This window comes from Ambystoma mexicanum, chromosome 12, assembly GCF_040938575.1.
Source record: "Ambystoma mexicanum isolate Mex_15411 chromosome 12, UKY_AmexF1_1, whole genome shotgun sequence".
NCBI lineage: Eukaryota > Metazoa > Chordata > Amphibia > Caudata > Ambystomatidae > Ambystoma > Ambystoma mexicanum.
Window position 1 is genome coordinate 294,772,121 of NC_090936.1, and position 20,411 is coordinate 294,792,531.

Genomic DNA, 20,411 nt, shown 5'->3' on the forward strand with positions numbered 1-20,411 from the left:
AGCGCTCTTGGAATGCAAATGTTGGTTTAGGCAAGAAGCCAAGGGCATAGGCTACTGCTCTGGCCTCCTTTTTGTTATATTTTCTCAAGTGGTAGGGCCAGTTAGATAATAGGATCTGGACTAAAGACTCTTTTTATTTTGGACTTTGACAAGCATCCTTCGTTTTGGGTTTGTTAGGCAGGGAACTTTCCTTATAGCAGTAGAGACAGATAGTTTTTTTAAATTATTTAAATAAACGCCCTTTGAACATGTCAGTACTTAGCCTGACTCCTTCTGGGGATCCTTGTTCCAGATGGCCAGGGAAGGGCCATCGCTCTTGGATCCCAACCCTGGGGGCAGACAAGCGAGTGCAGATCACCTGGATAGAGGTTCCTTGGGGAGTGCATGTGGAGAACCCTACAGCAAGACGTGTTATTCTGCAGCCCGTGCAGAAGGAAAGGTTTACCCAGAGGCTATTATTGGGTACTCTAACATTTGTCCTCGGGAACTCAGCTGTAAATCAAAACCCTCTCCTGGCAGAGTCAGGAAACCAGTTACCCTGGGCACCAATGCAAACCAATCCCCCCCTCCCTTAGCTAGTCCAAGCTGTTGTAAAGACCAATTATATCATCATATAAGACTCCCATTCAAAACAAAAGGGTAAGTCAAAACGTCCTGCTCTCATGTCATTATCCCTCCTGCCATCATTACGAACAGGGGATAAGAATGAAAAGGTATGATAGAACGCCTGACCATACTCGACACTTTGCATATTCCCCCTTTTCAAAACAACCCCCTACCCGACATCCCTTCAGCCTACTGTCAACCAGATCCCTGGACCTCTGAATGTTTTCCCCAACATAATGCCATCCCAACCGAAAAACCACATTCAAAGGAACTTTACTCTTTCTATGAATGCCCCATTAACGAGGTCAGGCGAAGTCAGGCACTGAATGAACACAGTAACAACGAAATCTAATCGCTAATACTTCTCAGTTGGCTACAAAGAGCAGCCACATCAGTCGGACAGCAGGACAGAACCAAAGAAGGAATCCAACCGAGTTGGAGACCCCGCTGAGAAGCCGTGGAGAAGGCCAGAGCACAGCGAGAGAGGCTAGCAGAGAATGAGCGCTGTAAGTCTGTGGTTTGAAAGGGCCTGAAAAAGCGTGGCCAGGGAGCCTTGTCTCCAAGGAACCAGAAGGGGAAGGCGTGGAAAGCTGCTCTCTGAAAACCAAGTCCTTAATGGTTTTTGTTTCCCCGGGCAGAGCGGCCGCCCAGGAGTGTGGGAGCATCGGAGAGGAGAGCGAAGAGTCGCTGACCTTGGCACAGAAGGTTACGTTAATCGCAACTGAGGAGTTAAAAGTAAAAGAGGAACCCGGTTGATGAAAGACGGGAAGCGAGAAAGATGCGCAGTATTTGATGAAAGGCCCGAACCGAGAAAGATACAAAGTATTTGATAAGAGACGTGAAGCGGGAAAGATACAAAATATGATTTGAAGGATGTGCGAGGGAATGAAAGCTGCAGTAAAAAGAAAGCTTCAATTATCCACTGTTAACAGAGAGGATATAATGCATGGTTAACGGGTACTTTTACACGGCCAAGAAAGTTAAAGGAGAAAGTGTTTTGCGTGAGAGCGCAGGGGAGCTGTGCGAAGTCCGAAGGGGGGCAAAGGTGAGACAAGAGTGAGCGAGTGCCTGGTGCACGTTAAAAGGAGAATAAGGTGTCAGAGTGTTCATAAATAAGACGCAGAGGAAGTGCGCATTTGAAAGTCTCTGAAGTAAAGAATTGAGAGAGTGAGAAAGTGAGTGCCGTGGGCACGATCGCATCAAAGTCAAGGTGTAAAAGTAGCCCTGCAGAGAACAACATAGTTCATTCACATTCAAAAGTCTCTGACACAAAGATTGATGAATTATAAAAGTGGTGACAGCATTGGGAAGGAAAATCCATGATGAAAGCAAATGAGAACGAACTGAGGGAAAGTCTGGTTGGTCTAAGACTAGAAAGCACTTTAAAATCTGAATAGAAAAGTAAAGAGGGCTGCTGGGTCTGAGAAAGAGGGAAAACACAGAGATGCCTGAAAGGAACTGTTTTGAATTGTTTAAATCTATGGAACTTTTGTTGTAGATTTTGCATAATGGAACTTTGGTGTTGCCAAGTTGAGTCAAGCTTTCGGAAGTAGAACTTTCATAATGGAACTGTGATCATTCTGAGTGGAGTCAGCTTGGGGAAGAGCGTTGTGGGACAGCTCCAGAATTGTGGAAAGAGCATTAAAGAAGGTAACTGCAGAGGCCCTGCAGTACTATCCAACTGTTTTGTTTGATACACCCTTTTTACGTTGGCCAAATTCCCTACACTCTTATCTACCTAGAAATGAGGGCAAGCTTAGGTTAAGACACAGATATATTTTTGATTTTGACGGACAGACATAGAACTTATATTTGTTTTCATGTTATGGTTGAAACTACTCCTGTATAGCTTAGGGCAGAATAGGAGTTATCCCAACCCCTTTTCTTGACAAATATCTTCAATAAAGGTTTTGAACTGTTATCCTTGTGTCTCTGTCTACCTCTTAGCACCATGCCTTTCTCAAATACGCCACAACATTCAAAACAGAATAAAGCAAGAACTTCCTAACAATTTATGAATTATTTGGAAAAGCAACAATACCTGACATTAATGAAATCAGACGCTGTCTGGCTTCATTGGAAGCCCTTGGAGTGCGGATACGATCAATCCACTGGTATTCAGGATCCTCATTGACCACCAATTCTTCAACAAATCCATGAATCGTTACAGCTCGGTAGCACTTAGGAATGGAGGTCGCTGAAAATGGAATAAAATGATGAACATTTAAAAACTTTGGCTAAGAATGCAGAAGTATTATATTGGATCAATCTTCCAAAGGTTACAAGCCAACTAGCAAAAAACTATGTGTTAAAAGTTCATGAAACTGTGCAAATCACCTATACATTTTGCATCAAATGCCATTGGCCCCATATTAAATTGCTTATCAGCCCACTTTTGTGGCAAGATTTTAGGTCACTGCACAGAATTTAGTTAAAGACCCTTCATTAGCACACATGGCAGCAATGTTCACGGGTTACAGTGAACTTGTGGAGATATGTGAAAAAAGGCCTGTGAGGTTAGAGTGCCTTTTAAGCCATCACCTCCACCCCCCCAACCTCACCCCCCAGCACAAGAGAACTCCTTTTAGAGCATCCTGTGCGGTCTCTCTTCTTTTGCAATACACTACTTTGCATACAGTAGGACATACAGCCAGGGTTCAAAACTGACATTCAATAAGCAGGAGCTAAAACCAGCTCCTGGGTGTGGGCATCAACCTTTAGGCAGGAGCTACCACAGATATGCTCCTTTAACTTTTTGTCCATTTTGTATGAACCATTGTGTTTAAATGTGTATTAGATGTGTTCTAATTCTTCTTTATTTTTTATTTATTGTGTCTTTAGTTATACACATTAACACGTACATATTAAGAACAGAAATCAATATTGAAAAAAGGAAACATTACCAGAAAAACCAGAAAAAAACACACTGGAAAAAAACTTAAAATTCTTGTGGATAAAATTATTATAGCATTACAATCATTTTATAAGTCTTAAAGAGGAGACGTGACCAACTAAGAGAAGTGTATGGGCATCTGGTTAGGTCCCTTGACCCTTCTCTCTGCTCATAGGTTAGAGTGCCGCCAATTCTCCGGGTATATGACAATGCATTACTTACCGTAAAAGCATTTCTGATGGTTGTATCTGCTTAGATTCACATGCTGTGCATAGGTCCGACATCCAGTGGTCACTGCGGAGTATTGCATTTTGTTTTTCGTAGTCGAAAAGGGGACGTCGACAAGGCGTGTCTGTAACACTATCCCTATAGTGACGTGCGTTGTACCCACAATCCCTCACGCGTCGAGGTCCCTCTGTTTGTATTTTTCTGCCCTGAGGGAGCCTTCTAGACGTCAGTGAGTACAGAAGAGAGAGATATAAAAGGAAGTCTATGTTCCTTCCATCCGAGCGGGGAGGAAGGGTGGGCGCATGTGAATCTAAGCAGATACAACCATCAGAAATGCTTTTACGGTAAGTAATGCATTGTCTTCTGATGTTTGTTAATCTGCTTAGAATCACATGCTGTGCATAGACTAGCGAGCAGTACCCGGAGTTGGCGGTGGGTTATGAGAAGGAACAGTAGAGAAAAGATGTTTTAATACTGCTTGTCCCACCTGGGAGTCAGATCTTGAGTGTGCATCTAGACAGTAGTGTTTTGTAAAGGTGTGCACAGAACTCCAGGTAGCCGCTTTGCAGATGGACTCAAGGGGAACATTTGCAATGAATGCTATGGATGCCCCAGTGCCTCGAGTGGAATGTGCTCTTGGCTTGAAGGGTAGTTCTCTCTTAGCAAGAGTGTAACAGAGAGTGATGCATTGTACAATCCATCTAGATATAGTGGACTTAGAGACTGCATCTCCTTCTCTTCCTGCTGCCACCGAGACAAAGAACTGATTAGTCTTTCTCAGTGATCTGGTTCTTTCCATGTAGAACATGACAGCTCTGCGTACATCTAGTGTATGCAGACTCTTTTCTCCCAAGTTGGAAGGGTTTTGAAAGAACGTTGGTAGTTCTATAGATTGGTTTACATGAAATTTAGAGATGAATTTTGGTGCAAACCTTGGGTGTGTGCGCAGAACCACCTTATCCTTGTGAACTGATACGAAGGGGTCTAATACAGAAAGAGCCTGTAGTTCACTTACTCTCCTAATGGAGGTGATAGCTATTAGGAAAGCAGTCTTAAAAGTGAGGTATTTAAGAGTTGCCTTGTGCATGGGTTCGAAAGGAGTGCCCATGAGTCTAGAAAGTACCACGTTTAAGTCCCATCCGGGAGCTGGGCTAGCTACTGGGGGGTGTATTCTTTTTACCCCTTCCATGAAGGCCTTTATAACTGGTATCTTCCACCACGACACTTTAAGTTGGGAAGTGGTGTATGCAGAAAGTGCCGCTAGGTGGACTTTAATGGAATTAAACACTAGACCTGAATCCAGTAAATGGGTCAAGTACAGAATAATGTTAGTGGCAGAGCAGTCAACCGGGTTGATGTTTTTACTTCTACACCAGATGACAAATCTTTTCCACTTGCTAGAATAGCAGTGGCGAGTATTAGGTTTTCTGGCTTCCCTGAGGATGTCCATACATCTCTGAGGGAGATGTAAATGTCCAAATTCTATGATCTCAGGAGCCAGGCTGCTAAGTTCATGGTTTGAGGGCATGGCTGCAGTGTCCTGCCCTTGTCTTGTGACAGCATGTTGTACGGGCAAGGAAGTTTGATTGGGGGAGATAGGGACATCTCCATCAAGTGAGCGAACCATGGCTGCCGGGGCCACTAGTATCATGGTCACCTGCTCTTGGTGCATCTTGTGCACCACCTTGTTGAGGAGGGGAGTCGGGGGAAAGGCGTAAACAAATTTCCCTGACCATTGAATCAACAGACCGTTCCCCTTGGACTGGTTCTGGGGGTACCTGGAGGCGTAACTTTGGCATTGTGAGTTCTCCAGGGTTGCGAACAGGTCTATTTCCGGGAAACCCCATTGCGTGAAGACGTTTAAGACGATGTCTTCTTGCAATTGCCATTCATACTCTTTGGGTAGGGGGAAGTCTCTGCTGAGTTTGTCTGCTAGCAGATTGAGTTCCCCTGGTACATGTTGTGATAGTAGGAACATGTTGTGTTTGAGAGCCCACTTCCATATATTCTGGGACAGCTTGGACAGTCCTGGAGAGTGAGTGCCCCCTTGCTTGTTGAGTACATGGCTGTGGTGCTGTCTGTGAGGACCATCACTGTCTTTCCTTGTAAGTGTTCCTGAAAGGCTTTCAGTGCTTTGAACACTGCTAATAGTTCCAGCAGGTTTATATGTTTGGAAGCTAAGCTCGGAGTCCACACTCCGTGAGCAGTCTGATGGGATAGGTGAGCCCCCCATCCTGTAAGGGATGCGTCTGTGGTTAGAGTGGCTTCCACTGCGGGTGTGGCAAAAGTTTTCCTTAATAACAGGTTTTCCTTTGTCCACCACCGTAGCGAGAGAACCAAGGCCTGCGAGACCACCACTAGGTCGTCCCATTGTCCGCTGGCCTGACACCACTGGCTGTAGAGCCACTCTTGCATTGGGCACATGCGCAGGCGCGCGTGAGGTACCAAATAAATACATGACGCCATCATCCCTAGCAAACGCATTGCTTTGCGTACCGTCACCTCTCGACCTGCCACATAATGGGGGATCTGAAACAGCATGTTTTGGACCCTCTCGTTGGAGGGGAAGACGAGGCCGTCCTTTGTTCGAATTAGAGCCCCTAGGAATAGTTTGATTTGGCTGGGGTCTAAGCTGGACTTCTTTTCGTTGATGGAGAAGCCCAGTCTGGACAAAAGGTCTACGGTCTTTTGGGTATTGGAGAAGCATGTTTCGTAAGAATCCCCTGTTATGAGCCAGTCGTCGAGGTACGGGTAAACCGGGATGGATAATCTGCGCAGGTGGGCCGCTGCCACTGCCAGTACTTTCGTAAATACCCTTGGTGCAGATGCTATCCCGAAGGGTAGTACTCTGAACTGGTAGTGTTTGTTCCCTATCTTGAACCTGAGGTATTTTCTGTGCGCTGGCAACATTAAAATATGAAAGTATGCATCTTTCATGTCTAGTGTTGTCATGTAATCCCCCTGTGATAACAGTGGGATTACATCCTGCAAGGTTACCATACGAAACTTTTGGGGTTTGACAAAATTGTTCGCTGGACGCAGATCTAATACAGGGCGCATGGTTAAATCCTTTTTGGGTACAAGGAAGTACACTGAATAAATACCTTCTGTTACCTGCGATAGGGGGACAGCCTCTATAGCTTCTTTTTTCAGTAGTTCTTCTACTTCTTGAAGAAGAATAGTGAGGTGTTCCGGTGTCATGCGCCGGTTCCGTGGGGGTCTGTATTTTGGGGAACCGTTGAATTCGATGCAGTATCCGTGGGCTATGGTGGATAATACCCAGCGGTCTGACGTTATTCCCTCCCATGCTGAAAGGAACGATGTTAGCCGGCCCCCGACCGGTGATGCATGGGAGGGGACCCGAATCTTTGGGTCATTTGTTGGTATTGGGCCTTTGGACTGGAGCCGCGCCCTCTTCCTTTGCCACGACGTTGGCCTCTTTGACTGAACTGGGTGCTTTGGTTAGAGGGCCAGTTTGTAGCAGAGTAAAATTGTTGTTGGCTTTGCTGCTGGCGTTGGCCACGAAAGGAGCGTCTATTGCCATAGCTGCGTCTGTTAGGTGGCCTAGAAATTTGGTCAAGAGTTTTGATGGTATCAAACTCCTTCTTCGCATGTTCTAGGGCCTCATCAACTGCTTTCCCAAACAGATGTGTTTGCTCTATAGGCTTATTTATTAGGGAAGCCTGGGTTTCTGGCTTAAATCCCGAATTGCGCAGCCAGACATGGCGCTTGAGAAGTATTCCCTGAACCAGGGAACATCCAGCTGTCTCTGCGGCATCCAGGGAGTTCTTTACGATGCCCTGGTTTACAAGAGTTCCCTCTGATATAGTAGCCAACAGGCGTGAACGCAGGGGTTCTGGTGCGTCCTCTGCTTCGCTGCGCAGCTTGCTCCACTGTGCATCTGCGTAGCTAGCTAATAGGGAATTGTTATTCGCAATCCTAGTTGAGAAGGCGGCGGAGGTTGTGATTCTCTTCCCAAGTGCATAGAGCTTCTTGCCCTCTTTGTCAGGTGGTGCCTCACTAGTAGATAGTGGTACTCCTGCTCTCTTCCTTGCGTTAGTAACTACCAGAGAGTCTGGAATAGAATGTCCCCTGATGTACAAAGGGTCAGAAGACGAAGGGCTGAAGAGCTTTTCTATACGAGGGTTGACCCCTCTGACTAAGGCCGGATTGGAAAGGGAAGGAGTTATTCTTCTCTTTATAGAAGCCAGGAGCGGAATGGACTGACTGACCGGGGCTTTTTCTTTAATAACTTTTTCTACAAAATCTATGTCCGGAAGAGTCTCCCCTGTGTCTATTTCAAAATGCGCTGCTGCCTTGCGCAATAGTGCATTAAGTGAGGGCTGGTCATCTATGGGGGAGGTGTTGCCAATAGGTGAGTCCTTGGGAGGAGAAGGGTGAAAGACATCAGGGTCTGAGTGCACTGATGGGGAGTGCCAGGGCTGTGAGGTAGCTGTATCTTCCTCAAAAGCTCCTGTGCTAGTGTAAGGGTCTTCCTCAAACCTCTCCTCCTCATGTTCTTCCTCTCCACCTAAACACTCCTCATCTTCCTGGAGGTATTGCTCCTCTTCAGTGAGGTCATATGCATCTGTAGAAGGGGGAAACAGCCTAGGAATCTTGACCCTAGGGTCATCCTGGGTCCATTCTCTTGGTCTTTTGGGTGTGGGTGGGTTTTGGCTACCCAAAAACCTCTCCATCTTTTCCATACAAGAATGGAGTCTTTCCATGGTCTCATGGGGAACCCCTGAATAGTCTAGAGGGGGGAAATCAGTGTTGTCACCTTCAAAACGCTTCGAACGCTCCCACAACGTCGACGAAAGGTTTCCGTCGCCCTCAGAAAAGCCCTCCGGTAGTTCAGAAGTGCCTTTAGATGAATGGGGCAGTTCCTGGCTACTCTTGTGCTTTTTCGGCGTTTCTATTTCCTTGGGTGCGGTATTGGACGTCTGTTTCGTCGTCCGCTTGCGTTTGTCCTCGGAAACAATTCTCGCCAGGCTCTCGACGACGAGTTCGTCGGTAGAGGGTTCTGGAGTCGGCGTTGTCTGCGTTACGCGCTGTTTCTCGACGGCCGCTCTATGGAGCGTTACGTCGGGTGTTTTTGAGGTAGCGCCCGTGTTAGATGAAAGCCCAATCGCTGGTCGCAGCTGCGTTTGCGGGTGGGGCTTGAGACCCTTACGGTCTAAGGTCGACGCCGGAGTGCCCTGCGTCCCCTTCGGCGCTGGTGGATCCTTCGTCCTCGACGAAGAAGAGCCGTGGGTTGTGTGCTTAGGCCTATGGGGTCTGTGTGCGTCCTTGTCGCCGGGGTGTTCATCCCCATAAGCAGGGCGTGAGCCGAGCCCGTCGGGGCCGGGGACGGACGTCGAGGAGCGCGAGCGCTCCTTCTGGGGGTTAATGACTTCCGTAACGGACGTGGAGTTATCACCCTCCTCGTCACTTTCTGTAACAGCGGCGGCGGGTGAGGAAACTTACTTGGACATAGCGTAGTCCGCCCACCTCTTAACTTTCCGTTCTTTAAGGGTTCTTGGCTTTAAGAGCTTACAGGCCGCGCAGCTGTCCTCTTTATGATCGAGGGGCAAGCAACGATTACAGAGCTTGTGTTTATCCTTCCAAGTGTATTTGCCCCTACAGCGTGGGCAAAACTTAAAAGGTGTCCTCTCCATAGCTGAGGCAATAAAAACTGGTGATAACAACCCCAAGGGAAAGATGGGGGAGAAAGAAAGACATTCTCGACGAGAAGAGAAAAGTTCGAACCCCCACTCTCCATACTGTATGTTGGCCGGCGAGGCCTGGCCACGTGTTCGGCAGCGCCGAAGGATCTCCTCCGTCTCTTCCTCTCCGTCGAAAACTTGCTCGGCGGAGAAACAGCTTCACAGCTAACGTCGAGGGGAGGGATCTTTTAACAGTAAGTATATATATTAAGGACCGAGGTCCGTAGTACTTGTTTAGCAATGTCTCTCTAGGAGCTCTGCGTAAGGCGACCATAAGCTGGGCGGAAAAAAACAATCTGAGGGACCTCGGCGCGTGAGGGATTGTGGGTACAACGCACGTCACTATAGGGATAGTGTTACAGACACGCCTTGTCGACGTCCCCTTTTCGACTACGAAAAACAAAATGCAATACTCCGCAGTGACCACTGGATGTCGGACCTATGCACAGCATGTGATTCTAAGCAGATTAACAAACATCAGAAATATGGTTCTCTTTCTCCCCGCCTGTAATATAAAACTGAATGAGTTTCCTTTGAAAAATAAGTCTCTCTATCGTCAATTTTTTTCCTTTCAACCCAACCCTTTAAAACCCATTTATGTGTTACCTTTAAACATTCCATTCCATATCTTACGATAGGCTCCCAAAGCAGTAATAATTTTGTGGTAGGAGTACTAATTACATTTTGTTCTAATTATGAATTGAACGAAGGACCACTTTTGCATATTGTCCTACTTGATTGGAAGATGAATCCAGACAGTAATAACTCACAAAAGTGTGGGCAGACAACCAAGTGGCCTCTGAACAAATGTCTTTGATTGGGACACCTTTTTGAAGAGCAGAGGTTGCCAAGCCCCTTGTGGAATGTGCTCTTAGACCTTCCGGTGGGTCCTTGCTCGCTAATCTGTAGCACTCACCAATAGCCAGGATGATCCATCTGGATTTGGTCTGTTTAGTAACTGCTAGACCCAATTTGGGGCCAGTATAGCCTATTAATAATTGCCCATTTTGGTGTAATTTAGCATTTCTGGATGAAAACTGCGGGCCCTTTTTTGGTCCAGTATATGTAATTTTTCTTCCTCCTTTCCTGGATAGAAAATAGGTAATAGGTAATGGAAGTCGGAGAATACCTTAGTTAAGAAAGAAGGTTTCACCTTGAGAATAACCTTGTCCTTATGGAAAACTGTATGAGGAAGTTTCCAGGAAAGGGCCTGCATATCACTTACCCTGCGGTCTGAAGTTATTGCAATAAGCAAAACCGTTTTTAATGTCAAAAGTCTTAATGGGCATGAGTGAAAAGGTTCAAAAGGAATGCATGTTAAAAAACTTAACAGCAGACTGAGATCCCATCCAGGGACATTGAATGGAACTGGTGGAAATACATTAGTGAGACCTTTTAGGAATTCAATAATCATAGGGATCTTAAAATAGGAATCCTCCTCTGAAGAGCGCTTGAAAATAGAAATCGGCGCCACTTAACCTTTAATTGTTCCAATCTGGAGCCCCAGATTAGCCAGATGTAACAAAAAGGGAAGCACTGTAGGTGTGTCACATAGAAAGGGATCCACATTCTTATCCCGTTGCTGAACTTGTTCCAACAGCATCGGTACAAAGATTTTGTTGCTGGCCTTCAGGCTGAAAGCTAAATCTCCATTACGTCATCTGGGAGTTCCCAATCCTTGTATCTCAGCCTTTCAGGAACCATGTGTGACAGATGAGAGTCTTGACCTCTGGATGGAAAACCCGACCTTCCTTTTGCGAGAGAAGATCCCCTCTTTGTCCAAGACGCATTGGCGGGCAGATGGACAGGTCTAGAAGGTCCCGGTACCGCGTCCTCCTGGCCCGATCCGGAGCAATTAGGATCATGGATTTCCAGAACTTTCTCAACCTCCTGATCACGTGAGGAATAATGGGGACTGGAGGAAACATACATGAGTGGAAACTCCCAGTCCACTACGAACGCATCTCCCAGAGCTCCTCTTGGAGGAAATTCCATGGAGCACCCACGGTTGACACTGGTCATGAACAGATCCTGACAGGTTCCCCAAAGGGTGAAGATCTCCTGAAGGACTTCCTGAGCTAGACTGTGCTCTGCCTACTCAGAGCATCTGCCGCCGTGTTCTCCTCTCTGGCTAGGTGAACTGCAGAGAGGGAGATTCCTTCTTGAATTGCCCAGAACCAGAGCTGCATTTCTTCTCTGCACAGTGCTAGTGACACTACACCTCCTTTCTTGTCGAGGTAGTACATGGCCACTGTGTTGTCTGTCATGATCAGGACATTCTTTCCCTGTACAGAGGGCAGAAAGGCCTTCAGTGCTAGTCCGATTGCCCTCAGCTACAAAAGGTGGATGTGTAATTTGGCATCTGATGGAGACCAACGACCGCCGATTGTCAGATCGTTGGTGTGGGCTCCCCACCCCTTGAGTGAGGCATCCGTCACTACCATTATCTATGGTCATAGCTGCCAAAAATGTTCTCCCTTGCAAGCCCACCACAGAAGGTGGTCCCGTCTTTGCAGGGTCCCACAGGGAGCCAGCATGTCACCACTACTTTTCAATCTCTACATCAGATTTCTATGCTACGTATTAGACCATGTACACGTGTGTTTTACCAACTATGCGGACGATACGCAGCTGGTGCTAGAACTTAGTGGAGACCATAAAATAGACAACGACAACCTACTCAGAATATACAATACCATTGAGCAATGGATGGACTCCAATTGGATGTGCGTGAACGGCAACAAAACTGATCTGATGGTCTTTGGATCCACTCAAGCCAGAAACTCTCTAACCCCAGACATTACACATTTTCAGTTTGAAGACACAAACATCAAAGTACTTGAGAAAGTGAAAACCCTAGGTATGATGATAGAAGCATCCCTAGGAACCGAAGCTCAGACTCAGTACATAAAAAAAAACATGCAATTACTATCCAAGACCCCTCAAAGCCATTAGACCTTATTTCTCGGAGAACAACTGCACCACAGTGGCCAGAGCAACCATCCTATCCTTACCAGAATATAGTAACGCACTAATTGAAGGAGCTAACAAAAAAAGCTTACAGGTGTATCGGATCATCCAAAACAATGCGGTTAGGATCATCAAATGCAAATCAAAATCCGACCACATTAGCAACTCTAGGAAGGAGCTAAACTGGCTTAAAGTGGAAAGCAGAACCCACATTAAGGCTCTTACAATAGCTCATGGATGCATCCATGGGAAAGCCTCAGTCTACCTGAAATCCAAAATTTGCACCTATGCTCCCAGTCGCACCCTAAGATCCATGGATCAAAATAGGATTGTAGTAGCACCACACAAACGCAAGCTGGGCTTGGGTAAATCCTTTCCAGTCATCACGGCAGGCATCTGGAATAATCTACCAGCTAATAAAAGGAAAGAACCTAACTACTTACATTTTCGTAAACTAATGAAAACTCACCTCTTTGACTGATACTGCTACCCCTGACTCCCCGATAATTTGAGACCTCCTATATAGAATTATCCTGTCATATATATATGTTTTGTCTACCGTGTCCTTGTATCTGCACCCCGAGACTTGCGAGCTACCGGCGCAATATAAATAAATAATGTCCTGAGAGACTCTACTCGGAACTTTCAGGTGATCTGACATTCTGCCTGAAAATTGGGACCATTGAGACCTGAGAGACCATTGGAGGGATCTCATTCTAGGGCGACCCTCTGGCACCATGAAAATGCAGGATGCCATGAGACCGAGCAACCTCAAAAAATCAAAGGCCGGAAGATGCTGGAATTTGGTAACCACCTGCAGAATGTGTTGGGCTCTCACATCGGGTGGCGAGGCTTTCCCGGAGGAAGCACCCAGGACTGCTCCTTTAAATTCGAGTTTTTGAGCTGGTATTATGTGGGACTTCTTGTAATTGAGGGAGAAGCCTAGTCTGTGGAGCGAGTGGCAGGTTACGCGAAGATATTCCAGGTCTTGTTCAAGTGAATGAGCCCTGATCAGCCAATCGTCTAGGTAGGGGTAGACGTGAATCTCCCCTCTCCTGAGACTCGCTGCCACCACTGCCATCAGCCTGGTGAAAACCCTCAGGCAGAGGTCAGCCCGAATGGCAGAACTCGAAACTGATGATGAGAACTGCCAACCTTCTTCTGTGCTTGGGATGGATAGGCACATGAAAGTAAGCATCCTGAAGGTCCAATGTCCAGTCTTGGAGTTGGAGAGCCTGAAGGATTTGGGCAAGTGTAACCATCTTGAACTTGTCCATTCTGAGGAACTTCTTCAAGTTTCTTAAGTCCAAGATGGGTCTCAATCCTCTGTCCTTTTTGGGAATCAGAAAGCATGGGGAATACCAACCCTTGTTCCTTTCCGCTACAGGTACATGTTCTATTGCACCTTTCTCTAGCATGGCCGTTACTTTTACTTACTGTTATTATCTATTCCTATGTACTGCACTGTCCCTTCCTGTTAGGCAGAAACCTGTGCAGTTCCCCTGTGGGACACTGCAAAAGATTTAAGACTACAGGTGTTAGCAGTAAACCCACTTGGTAGCAGTCTGTACCACCCAGATTTACCTGGTAGCTGTGGCTGAGCAGTCAGACTTCCCTCAAGAAGAGTTAGGCAGTATGCAAAGTATACACAATAGGCACTCAGACACAATAATACAAGCAAACACTGACCAGAGCTTTGGTATCAAAGTATATAATTATTTATTTAAAAAAACACTGTTTGAAACACTCCAGCACTCTTATTGTAAAACACTCTAAACACAGTTACTATTATAATATATACAACCCTTATTCCTTATCAGATAAGTCTTAGTTAACACCACTTATTTTCATACAGAGGTGAGCGCTTAGCTATAGATGGCACTCCAATAAGTTTATGAAGAAGGGAGGGAAAAAGACAGAATATGGAAAGGTACACCACTAAGATTTAGGAACACTATTAGCAAGGCAGAAGAGCAAAAGTCACTTGTGAGCCAAAGTCCATAGGCTGGGCCCACTCTTAGAGTGAGCAGAGCACAAATGCGCCCAAGATCACACAGTTACACTAGGCTTTGAAGGTCTTGCAGAGAGTTCGAAAAGAGTTTAGAGAGGCTCCGAAAAGTTTAGCCAGGGTGTCCCAGGCTAACCCAGGTTCGAAAGCCGGGGGCTAAATCTACACCGTACAGTCGGTGGCAAGGGAAGCCAGGCGGAACACGGTACCTTAAGTGGGAAGGATCCTCCAGCGGTGGCAGTTGTTCCTGGCAGCGGTTGCAAGTCTCGGCGTCGTCCAGGGGAAGAGAAGATCTCGACTTGGAGGAAAGCTGAAGGTCGTTGCACTGCCAGGGAAGAAACCAGCCGCGGAGTTTTCCGGTTAAAGGTATTACCCTTTATTTCGCGGTCGTGGTAGAACGTCGTATTCCGGTTGCCGGGGTGCTTGGCACAGGCAAGGCGGCCACGAGATGCGTCGGGAAGGCGAAAAGACGGTGAAACTGGTTATCCCCACCAGTCAAAGGAAGAAGACTCTCCGGCGGGAGATCTCCTCTGTCGTTGGGAAAAAGTGGTGAGACGGTCCAGCAGGGCTCCACCGGTGGTGTCGTCGTGGCAGGTCGGCTCAGCTTCTCCCTCGTCGGATTCTTAGGTCCTGTGGCGACTTCTCAAGTTCCAGTTCCCAAAGCCCTGCTTTTATGCAGAAAACCCCCATTCACTCAGCCTAGCTGTCACTCAAACATGCTAAGTGGTGAGCCGGCCGGCTCACCACTTGGGCCAATCAGGACGGAGTCCGACTTGAGTTGCCTAGGCAACTCAGTCCAGGGTGCCTAAATCCCCCACCACCCCTCCTAAGTACCCCAGACAGAGTGGCACTACTTTGGAGGGCTTCTGTGGAGAAGCCCGCCAAAAAGTGGAACAAAGGGCTCGACTTGGGTTGGAGTCACAGAAGAGAACACAAACGCCATTTTAGAACCGAGTTTTGGCAAAAAATACCAACCGGAGAATTAATATTAAATAAATAAATCGGAGATATGTTCGAGGCTATCGTAATTAAATAAATAAAGATAGTAGCCTCGAACAATGGGAAAATCCCATAGAGAAATATTTGCGGTTGAATATAAAAAGTAGTATCCACTGCCACCAGCCAAAACCCGATCAGGGGGGACGGAGATGTGCCCCCTCGACCAACAGACCCCGGGGCAATCGAATTGCCCCAGCCAGTACGTCCACAATATGATGGTTTGTACTGGTTCTGTTCAGAATTTAAGACTAGTAAAGTCAATGGTGACTTTACATGCCCTGGGAGACAGTAGTCAGTCCCAGGGTATGGAGTCTATACTGGGGGGTCACTATGACTCCCCTGTGTTACTGCACTAAGGGTGCTGTGTAACACACATCACAAAACACATCAAGCCCTATGGAGTAAAAGAGCCCATAGCCCATTAAACACATCTAGAGTCAAAGAAACACACTCAAATCATGTCCAAGAGTGAGGGTAAAAGAGTCTCACTCTTGGCAGGAGAAAAAAATAAACTCTAAAAATCCAGCAAAGCTGCCGGGGGACTCACTAGGTTAGGAAATTCAGCCTAAACAGAGAATTCTCCCTAACACTTCCCCCATCCCATGCACTTGCGCGATTTGAATGACACCTGGCCTAATAGGATCATTGTCTGTCCTCCTTTTGTTCCCCATCCCTTGCCTCGTCGCGCCTTGAAACACTTGTGTATAGGCACGTTATAAATGCCATATCATATCATATCATGGTAAAAATGTCCTGCACAAGGAGCGGATCTGGAATTTTGAAAGAGTTGTTTCCTGGTGGATGATCCTGAGGCCTCGTTTCGAAAGCAAGGCAGTAACCCTGGGCTACAGTTTCTAGTGCCCAAGCATCTGAAGTAATACCCCACCATTCCTTCAGATGCCGAGTAATTCTGCCTCCCACTGGGGTCATGTGAGTCAAGGCCTCAGAGAGGTTTTGAGGCAGCTTAAGCAGCGGCAGATCGTAAAACTGCTACTGCTCAGGCTGGCTTAGCACCTATCCCTCGTCCACCACGAGGGAATCTTTTCTGACCTCTTTGACCAGCTTGTCCTCTTCCAATTGAGGAGTAGAATTGAAAGGACTTACCCCTGCAGGAAGATGAGCCAGAGTAGGGCTATTGAGGCTGTCTAATGGCGGCGCTAAGGGATTTAGCCGCCGCCTTTGAGGTCTGCAGCTTTTCCAAACTCTCATCCGCCTTGTTGCCAAGCAACCTTGAGCCATCAAAAGGCATGTTGAGCAGTCTAGCTTGCACATCTGGTGCAAACCCTGACTTCCTCAACCACGCAAATCTGCGTAACACTGTGCTAGCTGCCATGGATCGGCTGATGTTGTCCGCAGTATCCAGACCTGACTGAAGACATTCACCCATTGCCTCCTTACCATCCTTGATTATCGCCAGGAAGCGGTCTCCTTCCTCCCATTCTGGGATGTGGTCAGCCGCCATAGTTGCGCAGTCCCACAGGGTAAACCTAAACCTTGACAATGTACAAGTCACATTGGTTGATTTTAATGCCATACTGCCAGCAGTAAAAACCTTTCTTGCCCAGGCATCCACTCTCTTATAGACCCTATTAGGAGGGATGGATGGGTACGCTGACTGCTTGGTAGATGTAGCAGCCTGAACCTCCAAACTTTTTAGTGTTGGATGTTTGGTGAGATATCCTGTGTCGCTGCTGGATGGTCTGTATTTTCTTGCAAAAATGTCTATTCTCTGCAGTCGCAGTTTCTGGTGTCTCCCAGTTTGCGGAGACCTTTTTTTTGTAATGCAGCGTGAAACAGCAAAATTGGATCTTTCTAGGGGACCCAGGTCCAAGATGCCTGTCATGTCATCTTGTTCAAAACCAAGAGTAGGCCTGCTCCAGCCTAAAAATTATATAACCTTACACGTTAGTTTTCTATACGAGGAGTCAGCATGTTCAGTTGGATCTGGTTTGCCAAACTAGCTCTGGAGAGGAATCACCCACTGGCTGACTGAAGGTTGTCATAGAAGTCCTTTAATCTGGACCGCTCAGAGATTAGTTCTTCTGGCAAATTAGGGGTGCTGAATTGTAACCCAAATGGTCTAGTGCTATCATCAGAAGGTTGTTCTGCTTCATAGATGGCTGATAAAGACTTCCTGGACTACAACTGGCTTCGACAATTTCGAAGTAATTGTCAACAATGGCTTCGAAGTCGGGATCGCCTTAGTCGGAGTCGACTTCGATTTTGGTGTCAACGTTCCTATGCTAATGGTGTCAGCGAAGGCATAGACGTTGACTTCTTGTGTTTCTTCGACAGAAACCCTCGATGGGCTGGGTTCCCGACTCATCGAAGCCCTCGCCGATTTCTCGTCAGATCGAGATCTTTCTCGATGTAGAAGCGGCTTAAGGCTGGGATTCGAAGATTTTGGCTTCGACTTCCGTTTGTCGTCTTTTTGCAGACCAACAGGGGCATTAGCTTTTTGCTTGTCCTTCGAGAGTGTCAAAGCCGCATTCTCGAAGATCTTAAGCATTTCATTAATAAACACATCCCACTTTGCTGGGGAGTCCGATCTACTTGGACACTTGATTACCTCAGCCGAGCACTCACTGAAGGTCAAAGGTGAGCTATGATGCCGTTGCTTGGCCTTCTTCGAGGAAGATGACTAAGAATGGCATGATCGACTTCTCGATCAAGAACGTTTAGATTTTTTGCGTCGAGAAGAATCCCTCGACTCATTGGCCTTCGAAGGCAACCTCCCCACTGCCAATTTACCTTTACGCTCCCTAAGAGCATTTTCGATCATCGCTGGACAGGTGCCACAGTCGGAGGTACGGTGACTGGTACCAACACACCACAGACATATGAGGTGGGGGTCGGTGATCGACCTCTTCGATCCACAGTCTTGGCACTTCTTGAAGCCAGTCTTAGGAGTCGATGGAGCCAACCAAGAAGACATTTTCGGATGAAAATACTATCGAATTCTACAGAAGAACTGAAGCGTGCTGCAATTCTCTCGAAGCATTAGCTCGGAAAAACAGAACTGAAGCCAACGGGCGTTGCGTGTGCTACTTCTACTGATGATGATGTCGACATTCGAACGGATGCCCCAGAGGGACATCGACAAGATGGCACAGAGCACCCCCTGTTGAAAAAACATTCGGAAGCAGCTGTAGCTGGAGATAGATCATCATAAAATGAGGAATAGATGGGCGGACACAATCCATTTGAATCTATTTTTTCCCCCGCCAACCTTGCCTGGCATACACCTCCATCCCACACCACTGTTTTCTTTTTTAAAAGCTCAACACACCTAGGGTTTTCCATAACCTCATTAAGTGTCATACCAATAGCATGTAAGTGATTTTTTACGGTATTCTGCAGGTCTATAATAAAATAATAGGGCTTAAACTTTTTTAACTCGGCAGATAATGAAATTAGAGACCATTGCTCCGCAGACAGCATCTCGCAAACGCCCATGTCGATCTTATCGATTGTACCCCTAGTTCCAATCTAAGGGCCTCCAATGGTACTGACTGGGGCAGTTTTAGGATCGACCTCAGAATTTTCCCTTCCACCGTTGCTAGCTGGGCATTTCTATGTGCAGTTAAAAAAGCTGCTCCATATAATATCCCTGGAACAATGAATGTATTGTATACCGTAATCATACCTTCTGAATTTGAACCCCCATTTTTACATATGAATTCCTTTATAAGCAACCATTTACTCATAAGTTTAGGCATGTAAAAATCCTTAAGGAACCTATTATTCTGATTCAGTCGAATAGGAAAACCAAGATATATATAGTCACTAATGACTTCCATCGGGTGCTATTAAGTCTCCAGACATGGCCTGGATCCCGAGTTGCTCTCCTGCTTAAATGTAGAATTTTTATTTTATCAATGTTAATAACTTTCTGCTTAGCGTAGATACTAATTGCTTCAATGGTCCACTGTAAACTAATCTGTGTATGGTCCATAATAATGGTATCATCCGCGTAACATAACCGTGGAATCGGTACACCATCCAATGAGGGGGAGGGCGGGGATTTTGTACATTACTTATCGCCTGTCCCATATCAGCTGTGTACAAATTATATAGTAAGGGAGCAAGAGCACAACCCTGTTTAAATCCCGTGTTAGTCTCAATGCACTGTGTCAATTGTCCCTCACGGTTCATGCATATTCTAACCATGGTATCCGTTTATAGAGATATGATAAAAATGGAAAAGCTGCTGACCGATATTCCAACTATGCAATTTATCCCATAACACTGATCAGTTCACTGTGTCAAAAGCCTTCAAGAAGTCTATAAAGCATATATAGAGGAGCTTACTTTTGATATTCTCAGCCTTTGCTATACGTAATAGTGCGCAGATGTTCTGCGCAGTCGAGTATTTTTTGCGAAAGCCATTTTGACACATATGCAAAAGTTCTTTTTTCTCTACCCATGCATTCCGTTTTTTCCTAAGCAAGGAGGCAAAACTCTTCCCTCTAGTGTCTAACATGGCTACAAGCCGATAGTTTGATGGGTTGCTCCTACAGCCCTTCTTAAACACAGCAACCAAAATCGAAGTTCGCAAGATGGGGGGAATTATACCAGTTCTCCATACCTCCACAAATAGTTCAAACAGGGCACGTGATCACATGTCTGAATTCACTCTAATTACTATACTGGCCAATCCATTAATCAGTAGGATATCTATCTGATCAAAATCAATCACACCCTTTCACTCTACAGGAAGTCTCATTATAGTTATTGTCCCGGGTAGGAGCCTTATAGAATAGCGCCTTTATATAAGTCACCCAGTTATTTTCACTGACTGCGACATTGTCGCTTTTATATTTTTCATTTAGGGATTGTCTAATTAATGCCCAAAACCTTGTATCATTCAGTTTGAGTAGGTCAAACAGAAACATCCAAATGGCATTTTTTAAAAGACCCCTATACATTTTCACCCATTTTTTGTATTTGGTTTATAATTTACAAAGTAACTTTTTCCTCTTTTTTCAGTCAATCCCAAATG

General features: G+C 46.1%; 1 protein-coding gene across 7 annotated transcripts in view; it reads right to left on the reverse strand.

Annotated features, from left to right (window-relative positions):
• Nucleotides 1-20,411, reverse strand: part of C2CD5 (C2 calcium dependent domain containing 5) — a 2,654,621-nt gene that overhangs the window by 2,238,689 nt on the left and 395,521 nt on the right. For all 7 annotated transcript variants that reach the window (XM_069628452.1, XM_069628454.1, XM_069628457.1 and 4 more), the window contains exon 6: nt 2,648-2,803. In XM_069628452.1, coding sequence (XP_069484553.1) covers nt 2,648-2,803 — 156 coding nt within the window. The remainder of the gene's footprint in view (nt 1-2,647; nt 2,804-20,411) is intronic.